The 18497-nt window shown below is 32.5% G+C and overlaps 1 protein-coding gene across 1 annotated transcript; it reads left to right on the top strand.

The window, feature by feature from the left end:
- The first annotated feature begins 9302 nt into the window (after nucleotides 1-9302).
- On the top strand, nucleotides 9303-16830 carry LOC149555180 (cytochrome P450 716B2-like). Its single transcript, XM_089829238.1, has 3 exons — nucleotides 9303-10272; nucleotides 10358-10539; nucleotides 16341-16830. The coding sequence occupies exons 1-3, from the start codon at nucleotides 9324-9326 to the stop codon at nucleotides 16644-16646; spliced, it is 1437 nt and encodes a 478-aa protein (XP_089685364.1). The 5' UTR covers nucleotides 9303-9323; the 3' UTR covers nucleotides 16647-16830.
- Nucleotides 16831-18497: the final 1667 nt, after the last annotated feature.

The following is an 18497-nucleotide window of genomic DNA, read 5'->3' as shown; positions in this document are numbered from 1 at the left end:
TAGTCTTTGGCCAATCTAGGGTTGGATACCATATTAAACTATGAACAATTTTCTTTCTAATTTTAACTAGCCCATCCTCTAACCATACCAAGCTATCATGATTTTTTCTTAGGATAATCCTAATACACTCAGTTTTGAAGAAATTTGAAAAATCTAGGGCACAAGTTAGCCCTTTCTTCTCTACAATATTTTATTCTTCCTTCAATGCTCCATTTTCACATAGTCATCCATATTCTTCTCTAATTTCTATGTCACCTATTCTTCCAATCTTGCAAGTATAACAATTCTTGACATCTTGAATCATCAAGGTTCGCGGCAGTATCATAGATAATGCACCAGAGGGATCCTACTTATAGGCTATATCTGGAATAGCCTTGAAAATAGGTTGTTTGATCTCATTGCTAATTAACTAAACATTTAAAACCTATTTTCCCTCTACACCTTTCACTTTAGAAGAACTAGACGCCATTACATATATCTAGGGTTTGTGAAATTTGAAACTTTGTGACTCAGCACATAGTAAATACCTTACAAATCCTCATGAAATGGTGTCAAATAACCATTCAAATCTCCTGCAAACACTCAGATGAAATGCTCCAGATTGCCTTTAGCTCTTCATCTTCTATCTTGAATTCAAATGATGTTAAATGAGCAGAAATTAATCAAATAACCCTTAAAACACTGTAATTAATTCTAAGTGTTTACACAATTGCAAGCTTGGCATCAATTAATTTCTAGCTCACTCGGCATCCACATTTCTTTCCATTTGATCGGCAACCATTTTGAGACTTTTCATACTCGACAATAACATGAAAAAGCTGACAAAACTTTAAATTTTTTCCTTGATTTCTAATAACACTTTGCATCTTTTTTCAATCATATGTAATCTTCTTAGAACTAAATCATTGAAACTTATTTATGGTATATCTTTTAACTATCAATCCCTCATAACTCTTGATTGCTTAGTTTGATGAGGTGTGATCACTCGACCCATTGGGTGAAGTGATCCCATTTTCACTTGATGTGTTGCAATCCTCCTTTCTTTTCCATGTCTTATTCATCTCATCTCTAACATTTTCAATATTTGCCTTGCCTTTGCCTTTGTTGAACTCACAACTTGGTGCCTTTGACCTTGGTGGACAATATTAGATGATGTGAACAGTCTTCAAATAGCTAAAACATGTGGTTTGACTCAACCACCTTTTGTAGCCACTCCTAAAGTGTGTTCTAATATAGTTCTCAGGAACATGTCCATACTCTTGATAGTACTGAAAACTATACCTTGTGTTATAATCCCAATTATAAAAGTTGTCACTATTCTTTACCTTCGTCTACTTTTTTGATGAGCACTTGGGTTTAGATCTACACTCAAAATCTCTATGTCCATAATTCTGATAGTTATAACAATATCCTTCAAATCTTTGAGTTTGCATAGTCTTGGTTCTACATTAATGTGCCTGAAGACCTTGTTTGTTGCACTTATGGCAGTGATCCATACTCTTTTACTTAATATTCTGATTTGCAATCTTGCTCCTTCACACATTAGCAATATTTTCTTTCTTACCAAAATTATTACAAGTAGGTTTTGAGTTCTTACCTTTTTTACTTCTTTATTCAAAACTTTTGGATGATTCTCCTTCTTCATTTTTGTGTATCCTAGCCCACATGTATCATTGTTAGATCTAGGAGATCTCATCAATTGTTCAAAGTACTTGATAGCTTCATTTGGTTTACTGAACCTTTCAGAAAAATTCTTTTCCCTTTTCAAATCATTGCTCAACTATTCATTCTACAACTTCAGTGTTGTTATCTCAATGTCTTTACTATTTATTTCATGATTAGAAATCATGACTTAATTCATTGTTTCCAATTGCATGTGAGAAAACATGTTTACTTCTGATGATTTCTCCTCCAGTCTACTGGTCAAAAATCTTTTGTCATCTTCAACCATGACTTTGTCTTCCATAGCTTTCTTTTTCTGTTTGATGACCTCATATAGTAATATGGCTTGTGATTCTTGATATATCTTAAGATATCCGATCTCTTCAACTAGGGTTCTATTCTTTTCCATTAGATATGTAACTGCCGCAATTCATTGGATTTTCCATTTTCAAATAGCTTAGTAGTATCTATCTATTGGTATTGTGTTTCAGTCTCCTCAATAGAAATTTTATTCCTTCTTCTTAATGATTTCTTTAGATCATCTCTTGCTTCATTCAACTGATGTAGAATGAGTTGTATTTCAATCTCCTAGTTCTCAATAACTTTTCTCAACTTGTAGACTTCCATTTCCAAGCTCTTTCCTCAAAGATGTTAGGATTCACTTTCATAGAACAAGGCTGTGATACCAATGGTGGGAATTACAATAGGAAAGATAAACTCTGAGAGGGCAGTGGGGAGGGTGAATTAGTGCTTTAAAATTTAACCCTTAAAACATTCACCACACATCCATCTCACATATTCAATAAGTAAACTAAAATACCATGTAAAGCATATTCATCTAAAGTATGTAAACAAGTAAGCATTCACACATACATGACACAAGAAATGATTACCCAAAAAACCTCCAATGAAAAGGTAAAACTGGGTGGGGATGACACCCACAAATCTTTACTACTGTTGTAATAAAGTATCCAATGAAGGTTACAATGTTTGATCATGAAACATGATCTACCCTATGAAAGGTATGCCCTGTTAAAGGCTTACAAAGACTGTTAAGGCTCACCCTGTTAGAAGTGTGTTTGATTAAAGGACTTCAACTCACAATTAAGTAAGCACCTTGTTAGAGGATTTCAATATACCCTATTAGGACTACTCCATTAAGAGATTTAACTGATTCACCTATTAGAATGTCTTAGCAATGATCCTAAAATTAGCACTTTATTGCTTGATGACAAATCACCTCTATATTGTTGTGTACTTGATCCTTCTTGATCAAATGTCTCTCTGTTGTTCACTGATTCCTTCCTTTTTACTCCTTTAATTGATTCTACAATTCAATTGAGATCATAATGCCTTGGTCACCATGTATGTTCTAGTTTGCGCTTGCAAAACTCTCCTTTTTCATTTATTCATTCCTTTTCCATTCATAAGAAGTTTAGGGTTTCTCCTCCTTCAGAAGACCTAGGTGACTTAGGGTTAGGTATGAATCAACGGTTGTGATTCATCCATATTGCCACTTGAACCTTCCCTTTACCTGATTGGATGAATGTAATACATAAGGATTCCCACTTAAGATTCATCTTTATCACCAAAATATCGTAATTCAATCCATAAGTCAACCCAAAAATGGTTTACATAGTAGTTTTTGCCACTATAAATAACTATCAAAAAAATTGTGTTACTCGACATCTAAAGTCCCTAGTGCTCGGTACATATTATGACTTCAATGTTGTCACTCGACATCTGAATGACTCGGCATGCACTACTTGCTTAGCTTCTCAATCACTTGGCACATATTGTCTTCTCGACACATGAGTGACTTGGCATATGAGTAACTTGTCACTCACTATTTACTCGGCATACTCTAATTTAGATGTTGTTCTCGACATACCTTACTTGTTTGGCATGAATTAAGTAAATGACTTAAGTGTATAGACACTCACTTGTCAAAAACAATCCAGGATTAACAAATATATGGAAATATGATAATGTAAATTATATTTGAAATATGGAAACATGGAGAGATATAGAGGAGCATAAAGTAATAGAAAGAGGCAAATATAGAGGCAAATATATTTTGAGAGGAGGTTAGGTAATATCGATAAAGTGGAAGATAGAGATAGAGTTGGAGATGGATATGGAGGAGAGGAGTATGTAGGGAAGAAAATGGACTTCATATGACAAATTTTCAATGTGTATGGTGTATGTATGAAGGTTTTAATCACAATTTGAGTTGGTAGTTCTTTAACTGTAGATCTTGGAGGTAAAATTTTGGATGTAAACTTAGAAAATTACCCCCAAGTGTCACAGATTGTATATGTGAGCACAATAAACTTTTTGTTCAGCACAGTTCATAGAGGTATTTATGGCACATGGGCACTTAGCTAGAGGAAGGACAACATGTAAGGATGGCATGTGCAAGAGCATAGTTGTGTACGGATAATGATATTTTGGTTTTACAAAAATAGTGTTGAGTAGATATAATAGGGAAAAAGACATGTAATCGAGTATTTTTCATTAAGAATAAACAAAATAATTACTTAATCAATTAGGGATGACATCCTAGACATTAACCCCAAGTTAGCAAGATTCAATTGCAAGTGTGTGAAGAGGTGAAGGCCAACTGTTAAAGGAATATGGTATAAAATTTTAAACGAATTTGGATGTGAAGTTGTGTGAACAAGTGTTTGAACATGTCACCCATTCTCTATCAAATAACACTAGGCCTTTGTTGGCCAGTGCAGGACATGTATCTTTGACAAAGGGTGTTTTGGGCTTGTTGTTTGTGTCTCTTGTTATAGTTGCAAGCTTGGCTTAGTTGGAACAAGGGTTTTTTCCAAGGAAGGGATGGTGCAATTCAACCTATTATTACTTTGTTATTTATGTGTCTTCTTACTACTAATTAAGCCTTTGTTTGACTATGTATCGATTAGCCAATCCAATTAGGTTTTTCTCCCTAATATATCAAATAAGATTATATCATGCCTTTTACCTATTAGATTGGGGGATGTCTCAATATTTTTTTTTCCTTTTCTTTATTTTTTGATAGGATGAATTAGTTTTTAATCAAAATTAATTTGTGATCATTTTTTGACATAATCATAATAACTTAAAATTTCAAAAAATGAACAAAATAGAACTTCATTTTTGAAATGATTAAGACATAACTATGTAAGTAATTAAATAATTAGATAATTTAATTACTTTATTCACTCGAGACTTTTTAAAAACTATATTAGGATAATAATAGTTCGCTTAGTTGAATTAATCTTTCTATTTTTTAGATAATTTTAGTTTCTTATTTTTAGATTAGGTTTATCTTTCTTTGATTTATTCATTCATAATTCAAATTATGTACAAGTTAATCTCAATGTTGAATTTCTTTTCTATCCATTTTCTTTCAAGGTTGTATAACATTAATCATGACTTCTTTTCATATGGAACATATGTTTTTCACACAAATGATTAATGAATTAATAGAGTTAAACAAACAACTCAACATTTATATTTACTAATATACACAATTTACAAAATTAGAAGGAAAAAAAACAACAAGAAATATATGTTTAAATTTTTCACACAAAAGAAAATAAAACCCATTTAATATATATTATAAAAAAATCTCATTAAATTTACTATCTTAAATTTAAGAAGCTTTAAAAAGTGAGAACTCAAACAAAATATGAAATCCATGAAAGAATTAAAATAGTATCTAAATTATTATTAAAACTAAAAAATGATATATTGATAATATATTACAAAAGATAAATTATATATTAAATTTTATAAATATTTAAATATAAATTGAATTTAAAAAGATAAAACTATATGAAAGTTGAAAGTTGAAAAATAATCTATACAAAGACTATTAAGACTAAAAATTTATTATTTTATTGTCAAAGTAAAATCAAATTTAGAAAAATTTAGAAGAATAGATAGAGCAAGAGGTACAAATACTTAACTAATATGCTAAGAAGGTTTTTAAATTTTTCAAAATGGGCCTAACAAATAAGAATCTACAACTCCCTTGAGAAAATCAACAATTCCTTTGTTTTGCATAATTATTCATCCCTTGCTCAAGTATATTTTGCCAATCCAATTGACTTTGAGAGCAGTTTGGAAATGTCAAGCTCTCCTCTTCCTAAAAAAAAAATCTAACTCAAACTTTACTGAGGTGCAATTTCGGTGTAGAAGAGCTTGATATTATCAAAACATTGTGGTGACAAAGAAGTCACACTTGACATGCTAGATAGTATTATTAGAAGGTGTAAATTTATTGAAGAGGTCAAATTAGGTTTATAACAATCATTCATTTCCATTTTCTTGAAATGTTGTGATGCATGATCTATTGACATGTTTTTAAAACATCGATGAATTTCTCTCAATATCTACCCAGTCTTAAGATATACATTGCTATTACTATTAAAAGAATCGACCATTCTCCATAGAAAACTATTTTAAAATAATAAAATACTATAAATGTTAACTATGCAATCAAACAAAAAGGCCAATTAAAGTGGATGAACAATTATGAAATTCAAATTTTATAATAGATATTAATATTCTAAATAAGATTAGTTATATGCACACCATGTAACCACATATTACATTTATTATGATAGACTTTTACATTGACAAATCAATGTTTGTCAATATCCTTATTAAAAAAAATAAGAAATAAAACATTAAAAACTAGTCTCCTTATTAAGTTATATTCAATTGTTGTTATTATTATTAGTTAAAGAATTGAATCATTCAATTCAATTGACCAATTAACTTCAAATGTTTATATCTTTTTCTAAATCACATTTTTCATTATTTTCTAAATCATATTTTTCATTCATTCTATTAGACCATACTATTTTTGGTAGGGAGAAAATTCAATTTTCTCAAACAAAAATACAAATATTTCAAGTTTTACATTGATGTTTGTTTTTGTCATTTGTAAGAAAAAACAAATACTTTCTAACAAGAGCTCTTGGTGAGTTTTGTCATTTGTAAGAAAAAACAAATATTTTCTAACAAGAGCTCTTGGTGAGTTGGAGTCCTTGCCTTTTTTCTTTTGAAAAAATGGTAGCAACCATGAAGTTGACTAAGCTCTATTTCAATAGATTGAACTCACATTTTAAAAAAAATTGTAGTTTTATTGTTAAATTTAAATTTAATTTAATTAAAAATTGTAATGCTAATTTTATGTATTCCAAGATTTTCATATATGCATAGGATAGTACAAATTTTAACAAATTTATTAACCAATTATAAATGAATAGTTGTATTCAAAATTAATAGAGTATTATGCATTCAAAGTTAATAAAATATTATGCTAATATTTAGAGACACTAATTAATTAATAAAGTTTCAAATTTTATTTTATAAAATGTCAACTCAAACATCAATTAATTATTTAATTAGATATTGAAAAAAAAAGAAATCTAAAAATGAAAATAAATAAAATAAAATAAAATAACTTAGACAAGACTAATAAAACACTATAAACTAATATAGAAAAGTCTTCTTGCCTATGTCAACTACTATACTAGTTTTATACTAGTTTTATCTTTGTACTTGTCAATTCATATAATAAGACACCTTTGGTATAATAGATTTTTACTATTTAAATATAATTTTTTTTAATATATGGTTAATATATATATATTATATTTAAAGACAACAACTTAAATACAATAGTAATTTATCAACTTTTATTAAGATCTACCTAAAAAAATTAAAAAGAATAAAATATTAATCTATAATTTTTGAAAAAAATATTCTTCTATATTTAAATAATTTTATTTTTTTTCAAATAACAAAACATTTTTTACTAACATTTAATAGTCATTTTATATAAATTTAAAAAACATTTATGATTTACAATAAAATTTGCAAAACTAAAATCTTCCATCAACACAAATTACTTAAAACAAGTTATTTAAATACTTTTACATTATCATTTTCAAATAATATTGGATAACTAATTCTAAATATTGAATTCAAGTTAGAGAAAATTGTAAAAATATTATTAATGTAACTATTATTATATATTCAATTTTAATGAACCTATGAATTAGGTGTCTAAATTTAGAAAATTGGAGAATGAATAAATAGAATTAATTTTTTTTGTTTTATTGAAATAACGCTTTATTGAAAATAATAAAAATCTAATAGAGTACAGAGCAATATAGCATACTTGTCCTAAGACAAAATATAAATGACGTGTGACGTGACACGAATATAATTATCTCGTTGAATTTTCATGTTACTCATAGAAGTGATGGGACATAAAGATTTTTGATTCACGGTTTTCTTTAGAGTTGATTAATGAAAGATAGTTTTCTCAATTTTTCTAGTTCTATGGAGGTTTGCAATTTGTTGCTTGGGGTTTATTCTCTGCATATTTGTTTACTGAATTGTTACTAATTTTATTCAGAAGTGATAAACCAGCTTTGTGATTTGAACTTTACTTACACCTGTCGACGATTTTGGGATTTTATGGAGTCTTCTTGCACGGAGATCGCATTTGTGGGGGTTTCAAGATGGAGAATTACAGTATGACATTGACAAGCATTAAATACATGCTTAATTGTTTTTAGCTTTTTTTCATTCAAAAAAAACATTTATACTTCAAAAAATTGGTCACTAACTAATAAAAAAATAGAAATTTGATGCTAATAATTCAATTTAAAAGTATGTGTGTAAAAATCTTAAATTTTAACATTATATTTCTGCTATCAAATTAATGTAAGGGGTCTACTAAAAACATTAATTCCTACCTTATTTATAAGACATGGACTAACAAGTCTATTATGCATTAATGAATGCATTAATTACAACTTTACCTTTTATTCCTACCTTACTTATAAGACATGGACTAACAAGTCTATTATGCATTAATGAATGCATTAATTACAACTTTACCTTTACCACATTTGTAACAAGTGAATTAACTTTTTAAAAAATAATCATTTTTATCTTCCACCTCACAAATAAATGTCTAATCAATATTAATTATCACTATCTATTTTTCTAAATATAGAGTTAAATATTTTATATTTCTTATTTTAAATATATTGATTAGTTTTACATTGATGTTTATTTTTGTCATTTGTAAAATGTTATTTTTTTAAGTTTATACTATATTTTAATTGCTAGTATTTTACAATCTTATTCTAATTTTTTATACTATTTTACAATCTTATTCTAATTTTTTATACTATTTTACAAATTGTAAAACTAATACTACTCAAACTAAGTAGATATTTTGATAGTTCGAATTAAGTAATCAACAATTTATTTTTTGAATCAAATATTTCAACTTATAACATAATTAGTAGAATGACTAGTTCACTCATATAATATGATTTCTATTGTTATTTATATATTTTTTGTAAATAATATAATTATTATTATTTTTTATTGATTTGAAATTTGTCAATCACAATAGAGAAAAAGTACCCATAAGTGCGTAAGCAGATGATAGAAGTCCATTATCCTCCTCCTATCGTGTGAACTGGATTTGTCCTGTCCCAGAAACTTCAAAGTTGAAATTGAGACAAAGGACGCGCCACGTAGTTGTTTCACACAAAGTTCCTCAGGGAACCATTATCTTTGATATAAGAATTCAAATGCTACAGAAATTAATCACAGTGCTAGAACAGAGAAGAATGGATTTGATCGAGGTGTCTCTAGCCGTTGGATTCCTACTATTTCTGCTCATCCTTCTCAGAAAATCTTCTTCAACCACTTCAATCTCAAATCTTCCCCCGGGCAGCTTTGGCTGGCCGCTACTGGGCGAGACTCTGCAATTTCTACCCTCCCGAAGAGCTAACAAATTTGATGAATTCTTTGAGCAAAGGATTAATAAGCTCCAAAATGGAGGAGATATCTTTAAGACCCACCTGTTCGGATCCCCTACAGCTGTCTTCTACAGTCCTGCAGGAAACCGCTTTCTTTTCTCCAATGAAAACAAGCTCGTCCAGAGCACATGGCCGTCTTCTGTTACAAAGCTGTTTGGAAGTTCACTGCTCAGTAAAGTCGGGGACGAAGCAAAAGATCTGAGAAAGCTTCTCCTCAATTTCTTGAAACCAGAAGCTTTGCAAACATTTGTGGGCAGAGTGGATTCCATTGTTAGCGACCACGTGAAGCGTTTCTGGATTGGGGAAACCCAAATCAAGGCCTTTCCTCTCTCAAAACGCTGCTTGTTTGCTGTGGCTTGTTCTCTTTTTCTTAGCATGGACGAAGGCCCTCTGCAATCTGATTTGTATGCCCATTTTATTGATTTGTTGAACGGAATGATTCAGATTCCTCTGGATTTTCCGGGCACTCTGTACCGGAAAGGCAGAATTGGGAGAAATCGTATCAGTGAAATTCTGCAGACTCTGATTGAGAAGAGGAGAGCGGATTTGAGATCGGGAACTGCTTCGCCTGAGCAGGATTTGCTTTCATTTTTGCTCTGTAACGCCGATGAGGGTGGAAATGTGCTGAGCGATGAAGAAATAAAGGATAACATTATGCTGCTTCTAATGGCAGGGCATGACACCAGCGTTGTGACTGTAACGTTGCTGTTGAGGTTTTTGGCTCTGAATCGGGACTGCTACCAGAAGGTTCTTCAAGGTATATAACAAGTACCCGAATGTATCTATGATTTGATTGAAATTTTCTACATATGATTTTTACTGATTTTGGTAAAAGAGTGCAGAGCAAATGGAGATAAGGCGGGAGGAGGAGGGAGTTCTGCGGTGGGAAGATGTTCAGAAGATGAAGTACACGTGGAGAGCTGCGCAAGAGACGCTGAGGTTTTATCCTCCAGCAGTAGGCACGTGGCGCAAGGCTATTGTTGATTTCTCCTATGGAGGCTTCACAATCCCCACGGGATGGAAGGTATGTTAATTGTTTAGAAATGTATATTGTATTGAATGGTGTGATTTGTATAGATAATAGGGTAGACCCTAGTACTCGCCCACGTTCTTATGACTGCTAGTCTATTGTTACGGATCGCTTTAATTATCGTTCATAAAAATGATAGATAGATAGATAGATAGATAGATAGATAGATAAAATTTTAACGTCCACGAGGCCAAAAATAGCCTATGGGACAGCAAGACAACTCAAGCAGACTTAAGTAGCGCTGTTCGCCTCTTGTGTAGACTAATGATGAGCCTCCCCAATTGCTCAATGTACTCTTCGTTGAACAGGTTATGCCAAGAACTGTCACATATAGTATCCGCAAACTTATCCCTGCTCTCCTTGTAGGCCTCACATTCTAGAATAAAGTGCTGTTCAGTTTCCACTTTCCCAGAATTGCAAAATCTGCAAATTCTCTCTTCCCAAGCCTCCTTTGGCCTCTTCCAACGCCCGGTCTCACAACGAAGTTGGTGAGAGTTGGTTCTCAGCTGAGCAATAAGAATTTTAGCTCTCCAAGAAATGTTGGCTCCTATGTACACTTTTTCGAGTTGATCACAAGTGGGGTTGAACTCATTTATATAATATAGTTTCTTCCTCCCAATCTCGCTTCCCCAATTTCTCTTGTAGAATTTCTCCATAACAAAGACCTTTATTTCTTTATTACTTGTGGGGCACATATTGAAATGAATATTCCATTTACTCATCCACTTGATGTTTTGTTGCATCCATGTCCTTTTTCGCTTACATAGTGTGTCACTAAAGACAACTTTCGGCCATCTATCCTCTTCCATTTTTTCGATTCTTTTTAGATAGCTTAAAAGGCGAACCATAGCAAGTGCCTCAATAGGCGCAGCCCCCATTTCACTTAGCATGATGTCATATGGAACAGTGCTTTTAATTTTAAACTTGCTTGTAATCAAGCGCTTTTGGATTCCTTCGATTTGTTTCCATTGTGCTATAGTAGTGCTGCTGGCCCATAATTCACACCCATAAAGAACAACTGGCAGCACAAGAAGACCAAACAAGGTTTGAATAGTTTTCCAATCCCACAACTCCGCTTCACGGCACCTATTCTGAAGAGCGTAGAAAGCCTTCCATCCACCTAATGTCCTTTTATTCCTGCAGCTAGACCAGCTTAGTTTTTTGTTGAAATCGATGCCAAGGTATTTATATTCCGCAACTTCTTCGAGAACACTTCCATTGTAATAAAATTCATGTTGATGCTGTTTTTTATTATTAGAGAAAATCATAACCTTGGTTTTGATGATATTGACTTGCATCCCCACCATTCTACAAAAGCGCTCAAGAGAAGATAGATGGTCTTGCAAACCACAAGCAGATTTGGCAATTAAAATGAGGTCGTCCGCATATAGGAGTAGCTTTATAACAAATTCCCCTAGCTGAATGCCTTCACGCTCTTGCGTGTTTAACCACTCTTCCAGTTTGTCAATATATAAACCAAATAAAGTAGGGGATAAAGGGCAGCCCTGTTTGACCCCGATATCGCTCCTAAAACATTCTGAAATGCCAACTGAAGTTCTGATTTTGACTTTCACCTCTTCGTACATTCTATGAGCAGCAGCTCTGAGATGCCTAGGAATCCCCAATTCTTCCATCCTCAACCAAAGCTTGTCTCTCGGAACGGTATCAAAAGCCTTTTTGAAGTCAACAAAGCAACAAAAAACCTCTTCTTTTTTCTCCCACTCTTTTTCAATAATGTGTCTCAGAGTGACACAGTGATCCACTGTCGAGTGCTTTGGCCTAAAACCAGCTTGCCCTTTAGCAAGTTTATGATTTTCTTCTGCCCATTTGCTGATCCTAGTTTCTATCATACTGCCAAAAAGTTTAGCAAAGAGGGGATTGATCATTATAGTCCTGTAGTTGGAGGGATTGTTAACATCACCACTCTTAAAAAGTGGTATTGCAAGGCTGATTGTCCAATCTTTCGAAAACCCTTCCTGGCAGATTTTGTTGAAGATTTCAGTGATGTGCGGTGCAAGAGTTTTCATACCCCACTTCAAATATTCAGCTTGAAGCGCAACAAGGTCTTTTGCTTTGCCTCCACCCAACTTCTTAATCCCTGTCTCTATCTCTTGCACAGTAAAAATATTTGTGGTATCATTGACCAAAGGTGGCTGTCCCACTCCACCCTCTTGTTCATAAAGTTTCTTAGCATAATCAAACCATTGGGTGGCAGTAATATTATTTTCAGTTTGCTTCCTCCTTGGTTGGAGTTCTTTCCAAAAACGTTTGGGGTTATTTCTGCCCAAGAAAATTAGCTCCTCTCTCCTTGTGGACATAAAATCGATTTTTTTCTTCTTTAGGATCTGTTTGTAGGTCTTAATGTCAAGGTTAGTTTTATTTGACTCCCTTAGATTTCTCCTAGCCCTCTTGCATTCCTTATCAAACCATGCATTGGCTGGAAAACAATTAGTTTCAGATTTTCTATTTTTTGCTCTCTTGCATTTTGAAAGAGCCTTGTGAATCAGATTTGATAAATCATGACTATTAACACCATGCTTATACATAGGGTGTCCCATACAAAGTTCCTCAAGAGCAGCCCTGAAAGTGTTACTATTTTCTGAAGTTAACAAAATTCTGCCCTGAGAAGGTGGGTGTTGAGGGCCTTGGATTTTTGCCCCAATCCGTCTATCCTTTGCCCAATACAAATTTACGTACAGTGGTCTATGATCTGATTTGAGATCCCAAATGTGCTCTCCAATTTCAACTTCTTCAATATTGTTATACAAATGCTGCGAACAAATTACATAGTCTACCACACTTGCCCCGTTGTATGTGTTGCAAGTGAAATTGCCCGACTTAGCCCATCTAGCCAAACCATTACAGATTATTAGATCAAATGTGCCACACAAAGTGATCAATTCTTTCCCAAAATGATTGCAGCCTTTAGCATCTTCGGATATTCTATCCCATGGATGATTTCTCTCTTCTGTGAGCCAAATAGGGTTATCATTTACTTCGGAGCTGAAAATACTTGCTTGCCAATTTGCTGTCCTAGCATTGAAATCTCCAACGAGAAGGACATCCCCACGTTGTGAAAAAACAGCAACATCTTTCTTTAACGTAGCATAAGGGTCATTGTGATCTAAACCACACTTTTTATAAATTTTAGATACTTGTGGAGCAAAGTAACAAGCTGCAATCCTGAGAAGAGTGTTATTTTCCACGATTTTGAGCCATATAAATTGTTTATTAGAATCAGTCTTTTCCAGCTGAATGACACGACCTTCTTTTTCTTTTACTAGAACCATTATACCTCCATAACCTTTACCATTTCCCGCTGCCTCATTCCACACTGCCATCTTCCAGTAGCCTTCAAACAATGGGGTCTTACATCCCTCATGCTCATGTGTCTCTATGAGACAAATAATGTCTTTGCCTTCCGCAATAGGCCCTAACCCAGGCCCACGTCTCCACGGATAACCTCTGCAATTCCAACAAACTAAACTTAAGGACGCCTGGGTTAAGCTTGATTGCTATTTATTTTGATGCGAAAGACTCAAAGTTGAGTTATTATCGCTAGGTGTGATTATGGATCTTGTTGTATCGCTGCCTGTTAAGGTGTTTGTTGTTGCACCTTTGTTGCCTTCTTGCTGCCCTTCATTGTAGCGGTGGCCAAAATGAGCAATAACTGCTTTTCCCTTGAACATCCAAGCTCTTTTGCCTTCATTTCTAGCTGTTCTGATTTTTTCCATTTCCATCCTTCTTTCTACTTGCTGTCTCATAGTTAAATCCTCCTCTAAAACGAAGCGAGAACCCCACAAAAGCTGTTTTTTGTTAAGTAGATTTTGTTTGTCGCTAATGCTAAGCATGACTACCTTGATTGGCCTATTTCTCTCAGCGTGTGGTTTGCCAACCCTCCAAGCTTGGCAGATTTGTCCTTGCCACAACAGCACATCTTGTAGGAAATCCCTCGTTAGGTCAAGGGTATGTTCGCCTTCCCCATAGGCTTTTATCCCCTTGATAATTATATTGGATGCCCTAAGCTGCCTTTCCTTGACCTCTTTGTCTTGCGTGTTCACACGAATCTTTGCCTCTTCTCTTGCCATATCAGGGTGTTTGCTGTTTTTGTCCCAAGTTTTGGTGACTTCTGCAAAACTCCTTCTCTTCTCTTCACCATCTGCCTTTCCTGGCAAACTAGTGTGAAGAATCGTTTTCTCCTTATTATGAGATGACTTGGTATTTGCTGTGACCTTGTTTGTTTCCAATGTCACATTCAGGTTTTTCCATTCATCCTTCATATTCTGCCATTCAAGCTTCCCGGCTAAAAGTGTTTCTTGCAACGTTGATAGCACGTGTACTAATAGTCCATCACACATGTACTAATAGTTGATCATTTTTTAGTTTTTTTGATTGTTGATTGGTCCATTTGTGCAAAAAATTATTTTGTTTTTGTAAGCACCTATTGGAAGGCTGAACATAATAAGTTTCAAACACTTTTGACATTGGCACTTTTAGACAACCTTGCACTCTACTTGTTACACAGAGCTCCGTAAATGTGGAAAAGGCGAAAGGTTAGCTTTAAGCTCTTCACTCACTTACAGAGATTCACCGAAAGAATCGGCAAATTTTGACGTATGAATTAGGAGTTCTAGGTGCTTGAAGTTATCATGGGCAGCTAGTGGGTTGTCTCCCCTAAGAAATCTTGAATAGTCATTTCTCTAAGATCTACAAATAGAACTCTTGAAAATAGGGTACAAAAGCTTTAAATAGTTTGTAATTTTTCCTTTCAAATTATCCATCAACAAATGAATTTTGATAATAAGTTTTTTTTTTTTTTTTGTAGTGTTCCCAACCACGACTCCTATATTACAAAATAGACCACTCATATTACAAAATAAATAGTTGTTTTTTTTCGTTCTTCCTATATATCTTCTATCCATTCATTTCACACCTCAAAATAGAGAAGTAGCTTTTATTATTTTTACTTTCAGAATAGACTCACAAAATAATTTTTAAATTTTATTTTACTCTTTGTAATTAGGTTGTTATGTGTCGAAAGATTCTAAATTATCCATCTCTTGATTTAAGCTAAGGTCCCATAACTTTTTCGGGTTTACTTTTATGGAACAAAATGTCTCAAGGAACAAAAATAATAATGGTACTGGTTTTTTGGAATCTTTTTCTAAAAATAGCAACTCCTATTTCTTAGGACTACATATTTCATCATATGAAATTGGGACAGATTTAGAAATTGTTCCAGTAGTTTTAGGAATTTTTTTAACAACTAGCTTCCCTATATTTTTAATATTAAACTTTAAGTTGAACTACACTATTACATTCATGCAACCTTACTCTTAAAATATTCTTACAATAATTGATGGAAATTGACACAACTTGTTTATAAACATAGAAGTTAGTTGAACGTAAACATGTGAAAATAACACAAAAGCTATGACAAAATATTTTCCATTATCCAACTCATATCAACAAAGATTATCACATTCATCTATCTATATTCAGCAATAAGAAGATTTCATCCATTCACAAAGCTTTTCGATTAAGATGTCTTTTCTCGGCAATCAACATATGGTTGAATCCTTGAAGTTAGCTATTATGTACTTTTTATGTGAACACTTTTGGTGGAATATGATATCTCCTCTCATAGGAGTAGATCTTGATATCTACTCTCATAATATAAATTACTATCTTAAAGTTACTATCACAATTAATAGATTTTATTGTCCATAATAATCTAAAGTTATTGTTAGGGGTTTCTATTTCTTATATTTTGGTTGTGTATCAATATGTTGCAGTTATTTTGGACAACAAGTTCAACCCACAAAAGTGCAAAATATTTTGACGATCCAGAAAAATTTGATCCATCAAGATTTGAAGGGAATGGGCCAACACCTTACACATTTGTACCATTTGGAGGAGGCCCACGAATGTGTCCAGGAAATGAATTTGCACGAATGGTAATTCTTATATTTGTTCACAACATTGTTAAAAATGTTGAATGGGATTTAGTTAACGTAAATGAAAAGGTAGTTATTGATCCAATGCCTACCCCTGTCGATGGCCTTCCCCTCAACCTTCATCAACGCTTGCTCACTACATGAATTTCTCTTTATATTGGAGATGCTCATTACCTAGAATTTCTTTTTCATTGAAAATATAAATAAGATATAAGTTGTATCACATAAATAAATAGTAAAAACAACTAAAAGTGTTATTAAATGGTTTATAGAGATACACATTTTTGTAATCTTATTATCAATCATATATATTGATGATTATTGACCATTTGATGTCATTTTTTAACCATTGTGAGTAGTTTTCAAAAGTTAACGAATGGAATTTTATGAAATTCCAATGATGTTATAAAAAAAAGAAAAATTTAAAGTATTTTAGCTTATTAATATTGATAATGATATCAAACATATCATTATTTATTGAAATTTACAATTATATTTTTGGTGATTTTTAAAATTTAACTCAATTCATAATTTATAAGTATATTATAGATTATTTGGATATATTATGTATTTTCTTTATAACTTTAATATGTGACAATTTAATGTTTAGGCATGTTTGTAGATGAATGCCACACACAAAAATTGGACATTATGTTCAATGAATGTTTTAGTTATTAAGATATTTATTAATAATTAAGCTTGAATCAAAGCCCACTTTTTATATTTTGTGTTGGAGATTAGAGTGAGTTTTATTTTTGGCATATTTTAATACTTAATCATAGCTATTATATTCACAATCATAGATTTCTAAATGTCTTGTAATATTATACTTCTAATTTAACGTGATAATGGTCGATAAACCCTTGGCCTGCTAGTGAAGTTGAATGATTCTTGATTATTTCACCAAGGATCAAATGTTGTTGAGATCAACATTTTGACAACATGATGGATGATGTTGAGATTGTGCCCCTTGGTTCATTTCTATTAGGTGTAGAAGCTTCATCTTATAGGATCATGCTCCCAAATCAAGTAGCTAAAACATATTTGTTGATGAAAAAATCCCCATAAAAAAGTGATCCAATATATAATTATATATCTACACAAGCATCAATCATAATGACATGACTTATAAATTAATTGAGTTTCTATTTATCATGCAACATTTACCTATATAAGTTTAAGGGGTCCCAAAAAAATTTACATCAAAATTTTGCTAACATAAAAAGAGAGCAAAGTAAAATTGATTGTCAAACCATTAAGAAAAAGGTTGGAAAATAAACAAAATAGGGTTATGGACCTGAGTCACCCTACTAAATTTCTTTAAGAATATTAGCAACCTCCATATTTTTATCAATTACTTTATCATGCATGTACGTGATATCATGGATAATCTAGAATTGATCACCATCAACCTTTGAATGACTATGGATTCTATCTTAAGGCCACTCTAGAGAAATTGGACCTTTTTTTACATTGGTCAACATGCCAAAGTACATGTATCTTACAAACAAAAATAACAACTTTTAGTGTGGGTTTACCTTTATTCACAATATCCACTTTGAAGACTTGGGCTTTCTCATTAAGCATATGAAGCCCCACTATGCTACTTTAGGTCTCGGACTTACTAGCAAATAGCATTAGCTTAAGTTAGTTGTGTACTTTCATAATGTCTCTATTCAACATCATAACCTTCACCTCTTGTTCCATCTTCATGGAGTTCAAATCCTTAACAAATTACCAAAAAAGAGAACATTTTCCTAGGGTTGTCTTTGTCCAATCCCTAATTTCTAGCATGCTTAAATTGATTTAACTTGGAAGTAAGGGAATTCACATTGTCCATAATAAAATAAGTTCCTAAACCAAGCTAATTTATCAAATTATTTTGGTCAGGAGTAGAATTTTTGTTAAGTACCTACACAACAGAAGACTCGTCAACAAGGACATAAACATGGATCTCAATATGGAACCCACCATCAACCTCCTCAAGAACTTTTT

Source organism: Cupressus sempervirens, chromosome 5 (genome assembly GCF_028749045.1).
Source record: "Cupressus sempervirens isolate cs-2001-9-10 chromosome 5, ASM2874904v1, whole genome shotgun sequence".
Lineage (NCBI taxonomy): Eukaryota > Viridiplantae > Streptophyta > Pinopsida > Cupressales > Cupressaceae > Cupressus > Cupressus sempervirens.
The sequence above is the reverse complement of the archived record's forward strand: the minus strand, read 5'-3'. Positions and strand labels throughout refer to the sequence as shown.